Source organism: Mesoplodon mirus (assembly GCF_964341445.2).
Source record: "Mesoplodon mirus genome assembly, chromosome: 12".
NCBI lineage: Eukaryota > Metazoa > Chordata > Mammalia > Artiodactyla > Ziphiidae > Mesoplodon > Mesoplodon mirus.
Window position 1 is genome coordinate 49201959 of NC_138988.1, and position 19786 is coordinate 49221744.

General features: G+C 45.3%; 1 protein-coding gene across 1 annotated transcript in view; it reads right to left on the minus strand.

The window, feature by feature from the left end:
* The window catches only part of TRANK1 (tetratricopeptide repeat and ankyrin repeat containing 1), a 67493-nt gene that overhangs the window by 17784 nt on the left and 29923 nt on the right, over window positions 1-19786 (minus strand). The window contains exons 13-17 of the mRNA XM_082639856.1: window positions 12043-12242; window positions 11392-11529; window positions 5268-5414; window positions 3782-3938; window positions 1077-1165 (exon numbers count right to left, since the gene is read on the minus strand). Of these exons, the coding sequence (XP_082495982.1) occupies window positions 1077-1165; window positions 3782-3938; window positions 5268-5414; window positions 11392-11529; window positions 12043-12242 (731 nt within the window). The remainder of the gene's footprint in view (window positions 1-1076; window positions 1166-3781; window positions 3939-5267; window positions 5415-11391; window positions 11530-12042; window positions 12243-19786) is intronic.

Below are 19786 nucleotides of genomic sequence, written 5' to 3' on the forward strand. Positions count from 1 at the left end.
GGACAGGCGGTTCTGGAGGCAGCTTATTCACACGTGACATCAGGAACCGCTGGCACTGTGACCTTTTCTGTACACCTGTCCTGCCCACTGTCACATCCCCATGACCTAAATGCAACGCTGGGCCCACAGCTCCACAGGATATACTGAATGAATGGATCTCAAGGGTTTCCACTTGTACGGTGGTTCTGAGACACTTACTGACATGCAGCCAAAACCAATAAACTTCCTGAGTCCCAAAGCCCTTTAGCAGAGTCAAAATAAAGTCAGGTGAGGAGGAGGCTTTTTGTAACATTCTCATCTGTGCTACTCCCCTTAAAAGATTTTAGATTCAAACATTCAAAAGGTATCTTTCAAGGGATAAAGAATTGGAAATCCATGGGCAATATGTATAACACCAGCTGTGTTCTGAAGCGAGAAAGGGAAAGACTTTATACGTTTCTAATTTCATACCCACACCTGCTGCCCACACCTGCTGCCCACATTGTCCCGCTCGACCCCCTCTCTGAAAAAAAAAATCTTGGTTTTATAACAACAGCCAGGTGTTTAGTATTCCTTGCCAATTACAACAAGGGTGGGCAGTGAATACAGTGCAGGACTCAGTCACCTTCTGCAGCTGCATATTTATGGAAACACTATCCCGACAAGACTAAACACACGACAGTGCAAACTGTTTTCTCCTCCCTTACACCTGATTGCAGGGGTGACCACAGGCCTTCACCCCTCTCTGTATCCATCCTAGCCCCCTTAGGGAGCAACTCTGCAGCTTCCCCCATCGGGAGTGCAGCCTGTTCCCCATCCCTCCCAATAGAAGGATTCCTCAGCGGGCAGAGGCCAGGACCCTTCCTCTTCCTATGATCACATGCTGGCACTTGGCCAAAAGGCAGGCTTGTCATGACCGCATGGGGGTGGTGGGGAGCGGTGGGGTGCATGGCGGGTGACCTGATGCCACAGAAGGGGCAGCAGCACAAGTACCATGACCCCGACCCCCGCCCCGTCCTGGTGACAAATGCAGTGATGAGAAACCTGCTGGCGAGGCTTGACGAGGCCACAGGTCACCCACACCTCTCTCTCCTTACCTTCCAGCACTGGTGTTTAGCATAGTAATCTCCTTGGGTGATCCACTCCGCAGGGGTTGAGGTTTTAACAAACATGCTATCATCGAGGTCTAAAATGAAAGAGAAATGTGGGTTTGCTTCTCTGGGGATCCCTTCACTGAAACCTGTTGTTATGGGCTCTATTTTGTTCCCCTATACCCAGAATGTCAAGTGTTGAAGTCCTAACCCCCAGTCGCTCGGAATGTGACTGTATTTGGAGACAAGGGTCTTTAAAGAGGTGATTAAGGTAAAATGAGGTCATATGGGTGGGCCCTGATCCAATGTGACTGGCATCCTTATAAGAAGAGGAGATTAACACATATGAAGAGACACAGGGGGCTGACACAGAGAAAAGGCCATCTACAGCTAAGGAGAGAGGCCTCAGAAGAAATCAAACCACTGACAGCTCTATTGATCTTAGACTTCTAGGCTCCAGAACTGAGACAATAATTTCTGTTGTGTAAGCCACCCAGTCTGTGGTATTTGTTATGGTGGCCTGAGCAAACGAACACACCTATGTTGTCTGTCTAGCGTTCATGTAAGGTAGAGTGTAGCTTACCAAGCCAGGTTGTGGTGGGTTTTGGGAGAAGGAGGTGGAGGTAAGAAAAGATGCTGTTTGATTTTTGAACTTTGGTCTGCCTTCCTTTCCTAGAGATATGAATTAGAAGACAGACAGCAATTTCCAGTTCCTCCTTGAAAACCCAAAGCCATGTAGCTCTTGGCAAACTCCCATGCCGGGGCCTTAGCACGGGAAAAGGTGATAGGATGTGACAGTATTTCCAAATGTGCAGACTTTGCCCTCATCACAGCAGGCGATCTGACACATTCTGATTGGTGGACGTTGACTACTGCCGCCACCTGCTATTGGTTCCGTCTGTCAGCCTCAGCAGCTGGCGGTGACTGTGCTGGCCCTCCTTGCCGAGGACCCCCGAGCACCACCAGCGGTGCTGGGGGTGGGGGCGGAGGCGACACTCTCTGGGGATTCTGAGCCACAGCTTCATGAAACACACGAAAGGCTGAATATCAGGATGACGCGGAAGCCAAATCTGAGCCGGAAAGGTCAGAGTCCCCTCAGCCAACAGATGTCAACCAGAGGGGCCAGGCAGACAGGCCAGCTTTGTTTAGGTGGTGCAAAAACACACGCCGATCCTTGTAGCCGTCCGCACGCACTGTGTGCAAAGCTGACTTTGCAGCATCTTGTTCTGGTGCTGTGTGCACTGTGAGTGTCCAGGTGACATCTTATTCCCACAGCAAAGCCCCACACAGTATCTCTGTCTGGCCGGTGACCTCTACTGGTGCCGCGTTCAAGAGACCCCCAAATGCAAAGTCACCACACTCATCCCCAGCTCCCCAGAACAGTGAGAACAGATGCCCTCAAAGACTTTACTACGTGCAACTCGTAACTCACAATTAAGACGGGACTTTTTCTTGCATTCTTAATGCAAACAAGAGATAATATTAATTGTAATCCTTTTTCATTTTGAATTTTTAAATTAAAAAAAAATCGTCAATCTTGATCTCTTATAATGGGTTGCCAGAACATATTGTGAGAATAAGGACTCGGAGCTGCGGGGAGGAATAAGAACCACCACGGTAGGCCAACGCGCTCGTTTTCCTTTTAGTAGGGGAAGTGGAGGCCCAGGGGGAGAAAGTGGTAGCTGAATTAAGTCCCATGGCTGCACAGGTGGAAAGTTCTAATGAGAAGCCAGGTTAACCCCAAGCCTTAGACCTTTCACATTACGGCACCACAGTCAGGTCCCAGGAATAGAGCTTCTAATCCTGGTCCCCAACTGAGCCACTGGCTGTAACCAGAAACAGTCTCCATAAAACTGGCTGGAAAATGCTCAGGAAACCAACAAACCTCTCTGCAGCCACAGAGCCGGGGCTTTCCCCCAGCTTTGGAGAAACTCACCATGGCCTGGAGCAGCCAACTCAACAGCTAACCCCCAAAAAACAGAACACTTTTCTCCTTCGTGAGGGCTGATTATTTATCTCCCAGTTATCCCATCAGGAGACCTTCATTCCATTTTTTAATTAGCTAGCTTTTGTAAATTATAAAAAACGATACATAATGATGTTGGTTTTCTTTTTTTAAACACTGCAAACAGCACAAAAATGGTGAAAAGTTAAAAAGAGGTCCACATCTAGTTAACAACCTCACACTCACTGGTCCCAGCACCAGAGGAGCCATTGCAGACACTTTCACCTTCATGGACACGTAAGTCATTTTTAGTTTCTTATCATTACAAACAGGGCTGTAATGAGTGCTCTCGTGCATGTTATCTTAGAGATTTTATAAAAGAGTATCTCTGGATAGATCCTTAAAAGTAGAATTACTGGGTCAAAAGGTATGTGCATTTTTTATTTTGATAGATATTGCCAAACAGCTGTCCAAAAGCCCACAGTTAATTTGTATTCTCCCAACAAAGCCTATTTTGTCTGTTCTTTGCCCATGATCCTTACCTTTTAGGACAAATAAAAGTTCTTTCCTGAAGGAGTTAACCCTCCCAATCTCATTACAACTTCAGTCTCCCACACAATTTAGCAATAAATAGGAACACTCATTTCTCAGAAGAATGTGGAAAGAAAGTGCTTTCCAAAAACTATACCCTTTACCCTTGGCCATAGAGCAGCTGAGAGTAACATGCTTTCTGTCCAACAGCCGGAATAGTTTAATGGGCGCTTACCTTTATTTTCATCCATTTTCACGACTTCGACAAAATTCCTTTTCATGAAATATTTGAAAGCAGGAGCCCGCTTCTCTGGGTTTTCGTCAAAGATCCAGAGGTTGACCCGAGCCCGGGTGATGGCTGTGTAGAGCTGCTTCAGCTCCCCGTTCAGGAGCTAAAGACAAGACCAGGACAAAGGCGTGAGCCTTCAGGCTACAATACAACGTGTCTCACTTCAACGGGCTTATTCTGATTTTGGAGAAATATTCAAAAAGTAAGTTTTATGAAGCATAGCCCAGGCCTGAGCAGGACGTGGGGAGCCTACTGCGGCTGCAGCACAGGGAAGCGAACTCTAGCGAGGGGGGCAGTGTTAGTACAGGCCCACCCTTGAATCTGCTGTACTTGTCCACTTTGAAATAATTATAGATCCCTAGGAGGTTACAAAGATACTGCAGAGAGGTCCCATGTACCTTTCACTCAGTTTACCCCAAAAGTCACATCCTACGCAATTACTGTAACTTATTTTTAAAAATTGGAGCAGTGGGAATTCCCTGGAGGTCCAGGGGTGAGGACTCCACACTTTCACTGGCAAGGGCCAGGGTTCACTCCCTGGTCAGGGAACTAAGATCCCACAAGCTGCACAGTGCGGCCAAAATTAAAAAAAAAAAAAAAAATTGGAGCAGTCCCACGCTGCTATTGTGACCGTTATTAGCACTATATTACTCCTGACCTACCCCATGACTGAGGACTCTGGGTATAAGGGGACATGTCTTAGACCCAGGGAGGACCTCCTTGATTAAATCACGCACATTTCAAAACAACAACGGATTTGTGGCTACCCAGGGGTCTGCACAGCTTGGCGATGATTTAATATCTATGTACAGAGCCTTTCAGGTAGTTACAGAAATAGCCGGATAACTGCTCTTCTGTTTATTTGTTTTCTACTATGTAGGAGACATAAAACTAGGACAGTAGTTTCACCCAAAGCTTTTGGTTTTTGCTGGTTCGGTTTTCTGTGGCATTGCCCTCACTCTTGAGGCCTCTGTCGGCCTTCGTCGGTCTAGAACTCCACAGAGCTTTTCGGCTCTGGCCTACTTCTCGGTGATGTAGTGGGACGCCCAGGGGAAGGGAGACAGGGTCCCTTCACAGACAAGGCTGGAAGACAATGGTCTCCACTGACTACAGTCACGGACTTCACTTCTGAGTTCCCCATCAGCAATGTCACAGTTTCTGAACAGAGCTCCAGAGGCGAACAGAAGGTGCCACCCTCCCCCTTCACCCCCCCCCCAACATCAAGCCTGGCTCTCTGCTGAGAAGAGGGGGTCGCCAGCGTTGAGCCGACCACATTCCCTTTCCCATCCTCCACCCCCCAGTGCTGACAGACAGGAAGACCCGCAGCACAGGCTCTGTCTTTAACCCCATCTTATCGGCCAAGCCCTGCTTATTGGCTCCCTGTCAAGCAAGCTCATGGACCCATGGCTGAGGACCCGTGGCTGATACTCACCTTGTACATTTCCAGATTCACCATGAGAGCCCTGCCCTGGGAGGAGCTGCATTTCTCTAGGGGCACCTCAATCAGCTGACGGCTTTCCTCTCTGGACTCAGAGGATGAAGGGGTAAATGAGGAAATGATCTTCCATTCCTTGTAAGCCTGAACAACAAAAACAAATGAAAGACCAGCAGAATATGCTTCTGCAGTGCACACGCAGCCTCCCTGGGCCTCACAGAGAACCGAGCCCCCTTTGCCTGGCACGGCGACCAGGCCTTCAGCACCAGCTGTGAGGAGGTGGACATCCTATGGCCTCAGAGTGGGGGTTGGGGCCCAGGTGGTGCAGGCAGGGATCAGGGCAGCTACCGAGAAGACCCCCAGACACTCAGCTAAGACGGCCAAGAAGCAGGCACATATGCTCACTTCTAGCATGAGTGTTTAGGGGCTGGAGGTTCCTATTGTTGAAAGAATGTCCACAAGCAGAATGGAGAGAGAAAACCAGTGTCCTCACCTCTTTTCACAATGTGTTTAAAAAATGCCACTTAGGGTCAGTCATTAAGACGCATGTGATGCTTAGGGTGGTACCCACAGTGTCCATCCATGTTGTCACAAATGGTAAAATATCAACTCTATGGTGACAAACGGAAACTAAAAATTTTTTTTTAAGGTTCACTTTATTTTTCCTTCTTTCCTTCCTTCCTTCAATTTTTTGGCCACGCCACACAGCATGTGGGATCTTAGTTCCCTAAGTCCCAGAAACTAAATTTTTGGTGGTAAGCATGCTGTAGGCTATATAGAAGTAGAAATACAATCTTGTATTTCACCAGCGACTTATATAATGTTATAAACCAGTGTTGCCTCAATAAAAAATAAGTCTAAAAAATGTAAATACAAAATAATTTGTGTTAAGCTTTGGGTTTCATATGACTAAGAGTCACAAATAACCAAGATAATAAAAATATAATTACTGCTGTTACATGTGGATAGTTTAGCCATGTTTAGCTGAGTAATAAAGATGTAATAATTCATAAATTATTTTTACATCTATTCTATAAAATAGAGTCTTGCCCTTATGTCAGCAAAATTACTAGTTGTGTTATAACGGAATTTTCACATAATCTGTGTTATATTAAATGCCCAGGATTAAGAGATGTAATTGCATTCAAAGTGTAAATAATTTGAAACATTTTCACTGAAAATATGAATGCTAGGAAATATAAGAGTAAAGAATTAAAATTATTTTCTTATGATTAAAAAAAAAAGACACGTGACAAAATTTCCTAACCAAGTGATCCGATCAAGGATGGAGCTCGGGAATTCCTTGGCAGTCCAGTGGTTAGGACTCTGCACTTCCACTGCAGAGGGCCCAGGTTCAATCCCTGGTTGAGGAACTAATATCCTGCAAGCCACAAGACCCCCCCACCATCCCCCCAAAAAAAGGATGGAGTGAAATTCAGGAGCCGTGGGGTATGCTGTGCAAGGTGGACTCTGAGGTCAGATGGAACAGATTAAATCCCAATTTGTCCACTTATTATGTGACCTTGAACAAATGCCTCTTCTAGGTCTCATTTTCCTGTTCTGTAAAATGTGGATGACAGAACTAACCACATTTGTTGGAGAAATAAAAGGAGAAAATCAATGTCAAGTGTCTCTACAATGCTTGATAAAGAGTTGACATTTTAGCCATTTTCCCCTTTGCCCAAATCAAACCGCAAAACCACGGTGACTTGTAGATCAGGGTCTGTAAATTTTTTTGCTAAAGGGTCAGATGATAAATATTTTTGGCTTTGTGGGCTATATGGTCTCTATTGCAACTACTCTACTCTGCTACTGTAGAGCAAAAGCAGGTCTAGTCAACAGTAAATGAACGGGCAAGTGTGATGCAATGAAATGCTATCTTGTGACACTAAAATTGAATTTAATACTAAATTTTCGCATGCCACAGGATATGATTTTCCTTTTGATTTTTTTAACCATTTAAAAATGTAAAAACCATTCTTAGCTCACAGGCAGTGAGCTAGGTTTGGCCCCCCAGGCCATGGTTTGCAGACCCTGGGGAGGCAAACGTGACCAGATTATACACAGTATCTAGAGTGAAGAATTCCCATGAAATTTCAGATTTCATACTTTATTGTGTGTCTTGGGGGAGTAGGTAATCAATTCTCCTATCCTTCAGTTTTTTATAAAATGGTGCTACTTGCCACCTGTGTATCTTTTCAAGGATGATGGAAAGGTGGAGTGGATACAGTTCATTACCTCCCTTCAGTTCCTCTATAATGTAAACTCTATAAACATTAGGTTAGGGACTTCCCTGGTGGCTCAGTGGTTAAGAATCTGCCTGCCAATGCAGGGGACATGGGTTTGAGCCCTGGTCCTGGAAGATCCCACATGCTGCAGAGCAACTAAGCCCATGCGCCACAACTACTGAGCCTGCGCTCTAGAGCTGGTGAGCTGCAACTACTGAGCCCACATGCCACAACTACTGAAGCCCGCACGCCTAGAGCCTGGGCTCCGCAACAAAGACAAGCCACAGCAATGAGAAACCCATGCACCACAATGAAGAGTAGCAACCGCTCTCCATAACTAGAGAAAGCCCGCATGCAGCAACGAAGACTCAAACACAGCCAAAACTAAATAATAAAATAAAATTAATTAATTTAAAAAACCACATTAGGTTAAATGCTTTAAACACTATCTATTAAATAAGAGTGGTTATGCTACTAACCAATTAGGGAATTAATTAATCTCTTCTCTCTGAGAAGAGATGTGAGTCATGTAATCAATTTTAGTAGTTGGAAGTTAAAAAAAAAAATCTTCAGGACACATCTGTGACTATCTTTTCATCTTTGTAAAGCTGTTTACACAACTTAATTGTTTGCCAAAGAAAGCAGGCAAGAGACACACATGCTAACATCTGAGGAGGTTCGGCAGACAGCAGGAGGTGCAGGCTGCCTGAACTTGGAAGGGCCAGTGAAGCACCTGTATCTTTTTTTTTTTTTTTTTTTTTTTGCGATACGCAGGCCTCTCACTGCTGCGGCCCCTCCCGTTGCGGAGCACAGGCTCCGGACGCGCAGGCTCAGCGGCCATGGCTCACGGGCCCAGCGGCTCCGCGGCATGTGGGAACTTCCCGGACCGGGGCATGAACTCGTGTCCCCTGCATCAGCAGGCAGACTGTCAACCACTGCGCCACCAGGGAAGCCCAAAGCACCTGTATCTTAAAACTGCTCGAAGGAGATGAAGAAGCTGCTCGTATGGCTCACGACTAACCTGTCTCCATGAATAAAACACATTTCACTCTCAAGACAGAGTCTCCTAGGAGAGAGCACATGTGTTTACGGCAAGAATACAGGCCTGCAGCACTCCCGGCAATAAAAGGAAGAAGCATCTAGAAGTCTTCCAGCTTCTTCTCTGGGGATTAATAATTATGAAGGAAAAGGACTTAGACTCTACCAGCAAGGCTTCTTTTGTGGGGCCTGTTCTCTAGGTTAGTTCAGCAACTCTTAAAAGTTGTGGTTTTGAAAGCCTCTCCTGTCCTGGTCACACATGAGTGTGAAGGAAGGGACTCCCCACTGGGGCAGAGTGTCAATGGCAAGGACCCCTCCAAGTTCCCATAGGAGGAGAGTTTGGAGGTGACCAGAGAATGACTGCCCCTCCCCCAAATGAGGCAAAATCCTACAAGAGAAGGCCTTGACATAACCATTCCTTTCTCATCTCAGAAGATGACCCTGGTGTTCATGTGGTTGAACAGGTAACAGTGAATCCTCTGAAGAGAAAAATCACAAGCCAGGGCAACAAGAAGGCACACACACACAAACACACACACACAGCACCTGCCAGACACATAAACGGGGGTGGAAGCGGAGGCCAGGGATGGAGAGAGGAGTCCTCTACAGTCTCCCATGTCAAACAGCAAGTACTGTTCAGCAGCCTTCACCTGTCACCCCCAAAAGAAACCCCATGTGAGCAGCCAGACCACAGACGCATGGGGACTTCTGTGACCTCTGTTTTTCCTCTCCTTTGATTGTAGCATCTCCTCTTATTTGCTGACTGGTGCCTTTTGGTCCTGTGGTTGTAAATGATAAACTGAGGGTGTGCTTTGTGCTGGGGAATGCACGATTCCATTCCCTGGTAATTGGGAAGCATCACATCAGAAGTCTTTTTAGAATTCTCATTCTGTGTATAGGATGAAGCGGATGTTACCACAAGACTTAATTTGTGATTGTTTTAATTTCATGCAACTCACTGACCCATTGGCGGGAGCTTAGGGTCAAGGGATCCAGGATTGTGCCATTCCAGGGTCAAGGTGAGAGAGAATTAAGTAGATTTTTCTTTCACAGAGTTGACCGCAAGTTACCGATCAATAAGTCCAGAGCTCCTGGAGCTTCTTACTAGCACAAGCATATAACTGGCACTTAATAAAGGACATGAACAACAAAGTCTTACCCTTTCCTCTTTTAGGAGAGCCTTGGTCCAACCATGACCAATGGATGTATTATGAGAAAAAAAAAGTTAGTCCTCGGAGATTAAAAATGGTTCCAGGATTAATGAGAGTGCATCTGATTTTATCAGAAAAGCCAATAGAAAAGGAGTGCACTTAAGGTATGGTAATGATATATTCATCGTGGAAGGTTCTGGAAGCCGATTTGCATGCAGGGTATTAAAAGGAAGGGAGTACAGTGGAAAGATCTTGAGATTTGGAACTCAAAGCATCTGAGCTCATCTCCGAACTCTGCCACCTACATTACGACTACAGGCAACTTATGTAACTTCCATGACCCTCAGCCTTATGTGTAGAATGAGGGTAATAAAAATACACACAACGTCAGAGGGTTGGTGGAGGGTAAATTGAGACAATGCCTTCAAAAAGCACTTTATAAACTGTAAAACATCCATAGCAATATTAGTCATAGGTATTATCGAGGCAAATGTGACATTTAAAAAAAGACCAGAAAAAAAAAAAACCCAAAGGACTCCATTTAAAGGGTCAGTTCTGGGGCAGATTTTAAGGAGTCAAAGCTAACAGTGCTCATGACTTGGGTATGAAAACAGCCCCTTCAAGCATGCACTGTGTGCAGCGGGAAGTCTGCAACGGGGACCAGGGTACAGCCAGCTAAGTCCCCAAAGGAGACCCCACAGCACGGTCAGCAGCCAACCTGAGCCTCCACTGAAGACAGTGGTGAAGAGAAGGCAGTGGCTATGAAACTGAGGACAATGGCCTTGAGCTGGCAGCTCTATCTATAATGTACTGAGGTCGGGAAGAAAAACCATCACAAGGACTCAGGAGCCAAGTCAAAACAATGGGCTGGCACAGGGACTTCCCTGGTGGCACACTGGTTGAGAGTCCGCCTGCCGATGCAGGGGACGCGGGTTCGTGCCCCGGTCCAGGAAGATCCCACATGCCGCGGAGCAGCTGGGCCCGTGAGCTATGGCCGCTGGGCCTGTGCGTCCGGAGCCTGTGCTCCGCAACAGGAGAGGCCACAGCAGTGAGAGGCTCGCATACTGCAAAAAAAAAAAAAAAAAAAGGGGCTGGCACAGAGGTCACTGGGGTCAGTCCGGGGACTCTTTTGCTGCCATTGTGGGCAAGGGTGGCAAGCCGTGGTAGCAAAACCATGCCTGGAGGGAGCTCAGGCAGGATGGCTGTTCTCGTCCCCTGCATTACCTGATCCTGTGGGCAGGAACCAAGGCTCATGTGTCTTCCCTCAGTTGTCTCCCTATGAATGACCTTGCCCGGTTCTGTCCTCATAGGGTAGACACTGTTAACCTTGCCTTCATTTGTAAGGCTCTCCTTAGACCTTGCTCCAACTTGAGGATCCTTGCGAGTCAAGGATAACAGTAGCTAGTGAAAACCGGAGCTGGCGCTTGGGTACCAGGCATTCAGAAAAGATGAATACAAGAAAACAGGGAAGGGCAAGGCACGGGGACAGCCATCCCACAACACACTATGAAACAACCCACAGACATTGTCAAAAGCCGCATCCAAACACACAAAACCCCACACCAAATGGATGATGCTCCAAAAGAGAAACGGTCACCTGTGACAAACTCTCATCTACTCAGCTCCTAAATTCTCTTTCCTGGAGTGGAAGTAGAGCTCATACACACACATGCGCTGTGAGAAAAAGAATTCAGTATGACATACCTCAGAATCAGTGAAAAAGTTGTAAAGGAGGACGTCATCAAATTCTAGGCCTTTGGCTTCGTAAACTGTTAGCACAAGCGCTAATCCCAGCTCTTCTGGAATTTTCTCCTTTGCCATTTCATTGGCTACAAGGATTACCTAGGAAACAAAGGGGGATAGAAGAGAAAAAACTTCACATTGTACAAAGAGAAATCTAGTAAAGCTGAGTCTATTTCTGTGGGAGGCAAGTAATGTCTTTGAAAAGGAGCAGCCGTCGTGGTGGGAATATTAATAACACTTAGTCACTCACCCATCTCTGAAACTTCCTCGTTCTGGGACAGGGGCTACTGAATTCTACCTTGTGGAAGAACTCGGCTTCTCAAACCTTTTTTCAACTGCAAACTGCCTTTTATTTTATTTTATTTTATTTTTTTTTTTTTGCGGTACGCAGGCCTCTCACTGTTGTGGCCTCTCCCGTTGCGGAGCACAGGCACCGGACGCGCAGGCCCAGTGGCCATGGCTCACGGGCCCACCCGCTCCGTGGCATGTGGGATCTTCCCAGACCGGGGCACGAACCCGCGTCCTCTGCATCGGCAGGTGGACTCTCAACCACTGCACCACCAGGGAAGCCCCTGCCTTTTATTTTAAAACATACAATCTCAAGAAACTCACCTGGTGGGCTCCAAATTCAATGGGCTGGGTTTTTCTTTTGTTGCCTCGAAGCAATATTGCCAAGTCACTTACACTACAGGACTCCAGGACAATTGGTCTGGGACCATCAAAGAGGCCAGAATCCCTTGGAAGGCGATCAAAAGATTCCGGAAAATAGAACTGAAGTAAATCTACCACTCCAGATGCCAGATTGAGGATTCCTGGGATAAAAAAAAGTCAGATACTGTACAACACGCCAACATGGCTGGCTTGTTTGTTTTGGTTTGTTTGTTTTGTTTTGTTTTTGGCCATGCTGCACAGCTCGCGGGATCTCAGGTCCCTGACCAGGGACTGAACCCAGGCCACGGCAATGAAAGCCTGGAAATCCTAACCAACTAGGCCGCCAGGGAACTCCCGTGCATTTTGTTTTCTTATTTTGGTTTTGCTTTGCTCCTGAGAAGCAGTATTGGTCCTGAGAGTATATACAATTGCAGCCAATTTCCAGATCCTGTTAGATTATCACTTTGGCTCCAAGCTGTATTACTCCGGGTACCACGGACAAAGGCAGAGATGTGTTTGATGTCCTAAGAAGGTTTTGTAAATCTCATTCCTGGACTACATTCATGTGAGAGAAAATGACCTCATGAAGAAGAGTCAAGGCAGAAATGTAACTAAACACTTAGAGCTGTTAGAATGCTAATACAGGGGCTAACATACAGTTGAAAAACAAGAACTATCCTGTCCCCTGTCGTTGGTACTTAGAACACTGGAAACAACATTACATGGTAAGAGCTGGATGTTAGGTGGGGCAGCAACCTCGACTTCCATTGCCGTTTTCCACCAGGTTTATACCCAGCAAAGAGAGGAGTATACTAAATAATTGTCAGAGCTGGATAAAGGATTTTCCAAAGAGCTTTCTCCTTGGGTCCCATTTTTGTCTAAGTGCTGAAGTAACACTGACAATGATGTCGACTAAACAAGAGGCACCTTCATAAAGATTAACCTGTTTAATTCTCACAACAGCCCGGTGAGACAGACCAGACAACCCCACTTTTACAAACAGGGACTCCAAGGTCTGAGAAGTTAGTAAACACTTCCAAAAGAAGCTGGACTGAATACAGATCATCCTGGGTCTCCCACTATTCTTAGGGGCCATGTGCCCTTTGCCCAACACCAGCTAGAATTCTATGAAATGGGCATATGTGTACCCATTGCTATTACCAAATAGTAAAGGGAAATTTTACTATCCAATGCTATTATTATTAACACTATGCAATATAAAGAAATCAAGAATACAAGTGGAAACTGTTGAATTTAAGCAGATCAGCTGCGACTGTGGTTCAGAGATGTACATTAATGAGAGGATCAGAAAAAAGCATGGAAGTGTTCATTTCAGTGAAAAACTGGAATCCACTTAAATGCCCTTCTAGGGAACTAGATAAAATTTTTTATACAAACATGCTCAAAGAATAAAAGATGGTTCAGCTATAAAAAGCAATGAAGTACTGATACATGCTACAATATGGAAGAACCCTGAAAACATTGTGCTAAATGAAAGAAGGCAGACATAAAAGGTCACATTTGTGTGATTCTATTTATATGAAATGTCCAGAATAGGCAAATCCACAGAGACAGAAAGTAGATTGGTAGTTCACAGGGGTGAGCAGGGGACAGGGGTGAGGAGGGGATAAGGGTGACTGCTAACGGTTATGGGGTTTCTTTTGGGGGTGATAAAAATGTTCTGGAATTAGTGGTAATGGTTGCACAACCTTATGAATATATTAAAAAACCACTAAATTGCACATTTTTTTTTTTTTTTCTTTTTGCGGTATGCGGGCCTCTCACTGTTGTGGCCTCTCCTGTTGCGGAGCACAGGCTCCGGATGTGCAGGCCCAGCGGCCATGGCTCACGGGCCCAGCCGCTCCGCGGCATATGGGATCCTCCCAGACCGGGGCACGAACCCGTATCCCCTGCATCGGCAGGCGGACTCTCAACCACTGCGCCACCAGGGAGGCCCTAAATTGCACATTTTAAACAGGTGAATATTATGCTATGTGAATCTCAATTTAAAAAAGAATAAAAGATGGGGGGAAGTATTCACTAAATATTCATTAAATATTCACTAAATTATGATTGATTAAACAATGTTAATCAATCATAACATTGATTATGTAAATACACATAATCAATCAATAAATGTGTGTGATAAATGTATATTTGTATATGGCCAGTAAAGAGATCAGAAGGAAATGAAACAAAATGTGAGTAGTGAGTAGCCTTACAGGGGGCTTGAATTTTTTTTTTTAATGTTCTATGTGTTTTCTAGTCTCTCAAATCTAATACATATTATTGGGGCTTTTTCTGGTTCTGTACACAGAAACATTTATGCACAGTCTTCCCTCTATCCTGACAGGAGGTGGAAAATGGAGTTTATGTAGATTTCATCTGGGTGGGTTGCTTACTACATAAAAAAAAGAACAAAAAAACAACTGCTCACAGGACAATTCCCTTTGCCATACTCTATCTTGCTGATCATAAAGGCTGCTGCCCCAGACCAGTGGTGCTGAACCCACGTACACCATCAGAATAAGGGGCTCATTCAACTACTCATGCCAGGTCCCCTCTACAGAGTCCGACAACAAAAAAGGGGGTGCCATCTGGAGCTACCCCCTGGGGACAGAGAAATGTGAACGTCTTGGTCAAACCCCCACACAGTGCCAGGTAGGGGAGGAGTTCAATATATGTTTCCTGAATGGATAAAATCTCGTATTTCCTGTTAAGAGCATAAACTTCTTTGTCCCAGTTTTTCCTGCACAGCACAAGTAGAAAGTCATGGAAGAGCAAGAAGCTGAGCTGCTCAGACCCAGGCAGACCCTGTAATTGACGGGCAACATCAGGAAGACTGTGAGAGCCCTGGAAAGCTGGGCTGAGCTGTGTGGTGTATGCTACACTCTGGGAGGCCACCTGGCTTCTAATTGTTTTCTGAATCCCTGGCTAAACAAATCAGAATGTTAATCTACTTTTACATTGTAAGGGTATTAAGAGTACCAATGTGTGTGCGTATGTGTATGTACGTGTGTGTGGCCTGAGTGCTTTCTCTTTTCACCAAACCATAGCCTACCTGAAATGCACCCAGAAAAAGAGAATCTATCAAAAACCCACAATAGGGCCTCCCTGGTGGCGCAGTGGTTGAGAGTCCGCCTGCCGATGCAGGGGGTACGGGTTCGTGCCCCGGTCTGGGAGGATCCCATATGCCGCGGAGCGGCTGGGCCCGTGAGCCGTGGCCGCTGGGCCTGCGCGTCCGGAGCCTGTGCTCCGCAACGGGAGAGGCCACAACAGTGAGAGGCCCGCATACCGCAAAAAGAAAAAAAAAAAAAAAAAAAAAAAAAAAAAAAAAAAACCCACAATAAGCACCAGACTTAAATGGTGAAATGTTAAAAAAATATTCACATTAACTTCAGGAATAACACACGGATGCCTGTTACTGTTTCTGTTTAAGGTCCTAACCAATAAAATATAATACAAAAATGAAATGACGGGCCTCCCTGGTGGCGCAGTGGTTGAGAGTCCGCCTGCCGATGCAGGGGATGCGGGTTCGTGCCCCGGTCTGGGAGGATCCCATATGCCGCGGAGCGGCTGGGCCCGTGAGCCATGGCCGCTGGGCCTGCGCGTCCGGAGCCTGTGCTCCGCAACGGGAGAGGCCACAACAGTGAGAGGCCCGCATACCGCAAAAAGAAAAAAAAAAAAAAAAAAATGAAATGACAAGTATAGAAGAGAAGATCAAACCTGCCCTCACCTGCATAAAAATGTCAAAATCTAAATGGTAAATGTAGTAAGAGTGTTCAGCAAGATTGTGAGATATCAGATCAATACACAAGAACCAACAGCATCCCTCTATACCAGCAAGACACGGCTAGAAAATTTAAAAAGAGAAAAAAGGTTCAGCCATGATAGTAACAAAAAGTATAAGGTTCCTGGGACAAATCTAACAGCTGTGTAAAATGTCTGGGGAAAATTATAGAATATTACTGAAGGCAGTAAAAAAAAATCTGAACAGAGAAATATGCCAAGGTCATGGTTCAGAAATCCCTACAATGTAAAAATGTGAATTCTTCCCAAAGAGTGAGAACTTCAATTCCAATCAAAATTACAAAGAGTCACTGGAGAAATTTGATAATATAGTAAATAAGACAGTGTGATAATAGTACAAAAATAGACAAATTAGACAAGTCAAAAAAAATAGTGAGCCCAGAAACAGACTCACAGATATTTGAAAAGGAAGAATTGCAAATGAGGGGAAAGGATGGACCTTGAGGTAAATGGCATCAGCACAACTGTTTATTCCTATGGAAAAAAGGAAAATTAGATCACAGAAGCGTTATTTCAATAAAGACAATGTCACACCACACATACATTTTAAATTGAATTAATTAAATTTACCTAAATTTTGACACCTACCTAAATATAAGGAGCACAATTTAAAACCATTAAAAGACTATATAGGAGGTTACCTTAACCCCAGGTCAGAAGGATTTAAGTAAGACAATCATCAGACCACCGATGACCAGTTTCAAGATGACTGTCAGAACTGACAGTGCTGTTTCTGCATGTAGCCTCCTCCCTCCCTCTATAAAAGCTCTTGCCCACTGATTGGCAGGGTCGGGGGAAGGGGAGTTGGCCTTGGGACGTGAATCTGACACCCCAGCCCCGGGTTGCTGGTCTCTGAAATAAAGCAAACTTTCCTTTCCACCAACCTTGCCTCTTCATTGGCTTTTTTTTTTTTTTCCGGTACGCGGGCCTCTCTCTGTTGTGGCCTCTCCCGCTGCGGAGCACAGGATCCGGACGCGCAGGCTCAGCGGCCATGGCTCACGGGCCCAGCCGCTCCGCGGCATGTGGGATCCTCCCGGACCGGGGCACGAACCCGTGTCCCCTCCATCGGCAGGGGGACTCTCAACCACTGCGCCACCAGGAAAGCCCTTCCTTGGCTTTTGAGCAGCGAGCACCTGGACCCACTTGCAGGAAGTTTTTGACACCCAACGTGAGGATGTGCTCTCGCGATATCTGGCTTCCGGGGGTTTTCCTGAGAATAGCTGCCGCCATGAAGAAGCACTGGGATGGCGGTGAGGAGCCCACTGCTCGTGGGTCACTGGATTCGGGAGGGGGATTTGGGGGGATGTTCCTAGCAGCTGCCCTAACCATTTGTTTTGGAGATCCTCCCTGTTTCCTCCCTGCTCGGCACTGGCTGCCAACATATGCTTTTCCTTGGTGCAACGGAAACATGCACCTGGATGAGCTGACGAGCTCCAAGAGTGAGTAAGGGCACCGGTGGGCATGTGGCAAACGTTTCTTTTGAGCATGAGGTGCTATTTGGGCATTTTGCCAGTTGGTTCTGACGTGTGTCTGACGTTGAGGACCATCTGTGTTGGGAAGTGTTTGTCCGGGACTCCGTATCGGTCATCCTCTCAGTGCATTTGTGACAGTTCTGTCTTCTGGTGTGTGAGTGTGTATTCCATTTGTGTGATTGGTATTCTTTTTTTTTTTTTTTTTTTTTTTTTCCGGTATGCGGGCCTCTCACTGTTGCGGCCTCTCCCATTGCGGAGCACAGGTTCCGGACGCGCAGGCTCAGCGGCCATGGCTCACGGGCCCAGCCGCTCCGCGGCATGTGGGATCCTCCCAGACCGGGGCACGAACCCGTGTCCCCTGCATCGGCAGGCGGACTCTCAACCACTGTGCCACCAGGGAAGCCCGTGATTGGTATTCTTGTTGCTTTTTGTAAAATGGGAAATTCAGGTTCAATTCGTTAAGAAAAATTTTGGCTATGAACCTATGACTAAGAAAAAGACGATTTTCTTTTTAACACTGTGGGCCAACAGTATTCTTCAGACTCCAGAGAAAATTGGTTAAGATGAAACTCTTCTGACACTCTAAACTGGTTCTTTTTTGCATGTGCAGTTAGAGAAAGCTAGCTTGATAAAATACTGTTTTCAGAATTCTGACCCTGAGAGAACAAAAATATGCCTAGGAGAAAGCTTGAAGTTAACTCTTATCATGTCCTTGAAATACAAACACAGCCCACTTTGCCTGAGACTTCAGCCTTGGGTTAATTAGCAGAACTACAAAAGAAGTTTGGGTTCCTTAAACAGCATCTTGTAGCACATTAAAGAGAAATTGTGCTATGAGAAAAATATATGTTTTTAGAGGTTATGGAATATGTTATGTTCTTAAGCTTGCCAATCAGAAAATGCTGATATAAACAAACAGCTCAATTACTTGTTTCTTGGTTTTGTTAAGGTCTTTTAAATTAAAAACTGTAATATGTAAAAATGATAAGGGAAGCATTTCAGTGTGTAAAGCAAGTAGGATATGCGTTGTCAGCAAGAGAAGTAAAAAAAAACGAAAATATTTTTGTTGAGGGATAAAGGAAGAATAATTTTGTCTGGAAAGTGGATAACAGTGTGGTGCAGTCATGAATTAGATTACTAACAGCTCTGAGAAATGCATGGACTGCAGCTCCATGGTATCACCATGCAGAAATCCCAAAACATTATTATAAGCAAAATTACAAAGTTGCAGAGAGGTACATCTGGTATGAGTCCATTAAACAAAGTTTTTAAACATGTAAAATACTACTCTATGTTGTTCATGGACACATGCAGGACATAGGAGGTGAACTGGTGACCATTCTATAAACCACAAAGGAAGTATTCTCTGTGCCTCAGTTTCTTCCTTTGTAAAATGGGAATGATGTCTACCTTGTAGGGTTTTTGGGAGGATTAAAAACAGGTACCCATGGGGGTTCCCTAGTGGCCTAGTGGTTAGGATTCCGGGCTTTCACCTCCGTGGCCCAGGTTCAATCCCTGATTGGTGAACTAAGATTCCACAAGCTGCACAACATGGTCAAAAAAAAAAAAAAGCAGGTACCTATGTCAACTGCCTGGCATCCTGCCTGGCACAGGGAAGGGGCACACGTGAGGCACAAATTAAAAGCACCTGAGAGTGCATTATCTCCCACCACCTCCCGCCCCCCCCCATCTTTTCTTGCTTCTCTTCAGAAGAAAAGCTGCTTTCTTTCAGGATTAATGACTTATAATTGACGTATTACTTCACATTTTAGAAGCAGGTGCTTCCAAAGTGCTTTAACAAAAGTTCTTAAGCAGTTTAAATGTTCCCCTGAAATGTTTTCATGTCATGGCCAACACCTTAGGCTGTAATTACTTAGGGGTTCATTTCCATTCAACCACAGCTTAAATCATCAACCTAAGAATGAGTAGTGATGACTACTGAATTTAATGGTTACCAAAGGGAGAAGGAGGAGGGGATAAACTAGGAGTTTGGGATTAACATATACACACTACTATATATAAAATAGATGACCAACAAGGACCTACTGTATAGCATAGGGAACTATACTCAACATCTTGTAATAATCCATAAGGGAAAAGAATCTGACAAAGAATATATATATATGTAACTGAATCACTTTGCTGTACACCTGAAACTAACACAACATTGTAAATCAACTATACCTCAATAAAAAAGAGAAAAAAGGGGAATTCCCTGGCGGTCCAGTGGTTATGACTCTGCGCTCTCACTGCGGATGGCTCGGGTTCAATCCCTGGTCAGGGAACTAAGATCCCACAAGCCGAGTGGCCAAAAAAAAAAAAAAAAAAGAGAGAAAAGAATGAGTAGTGGCAAAAATCATAAGATCTCTTGTTCATGTGGGTAGTTACTAACAAACTCCAAAATATTATCCTTAGCTACAAGA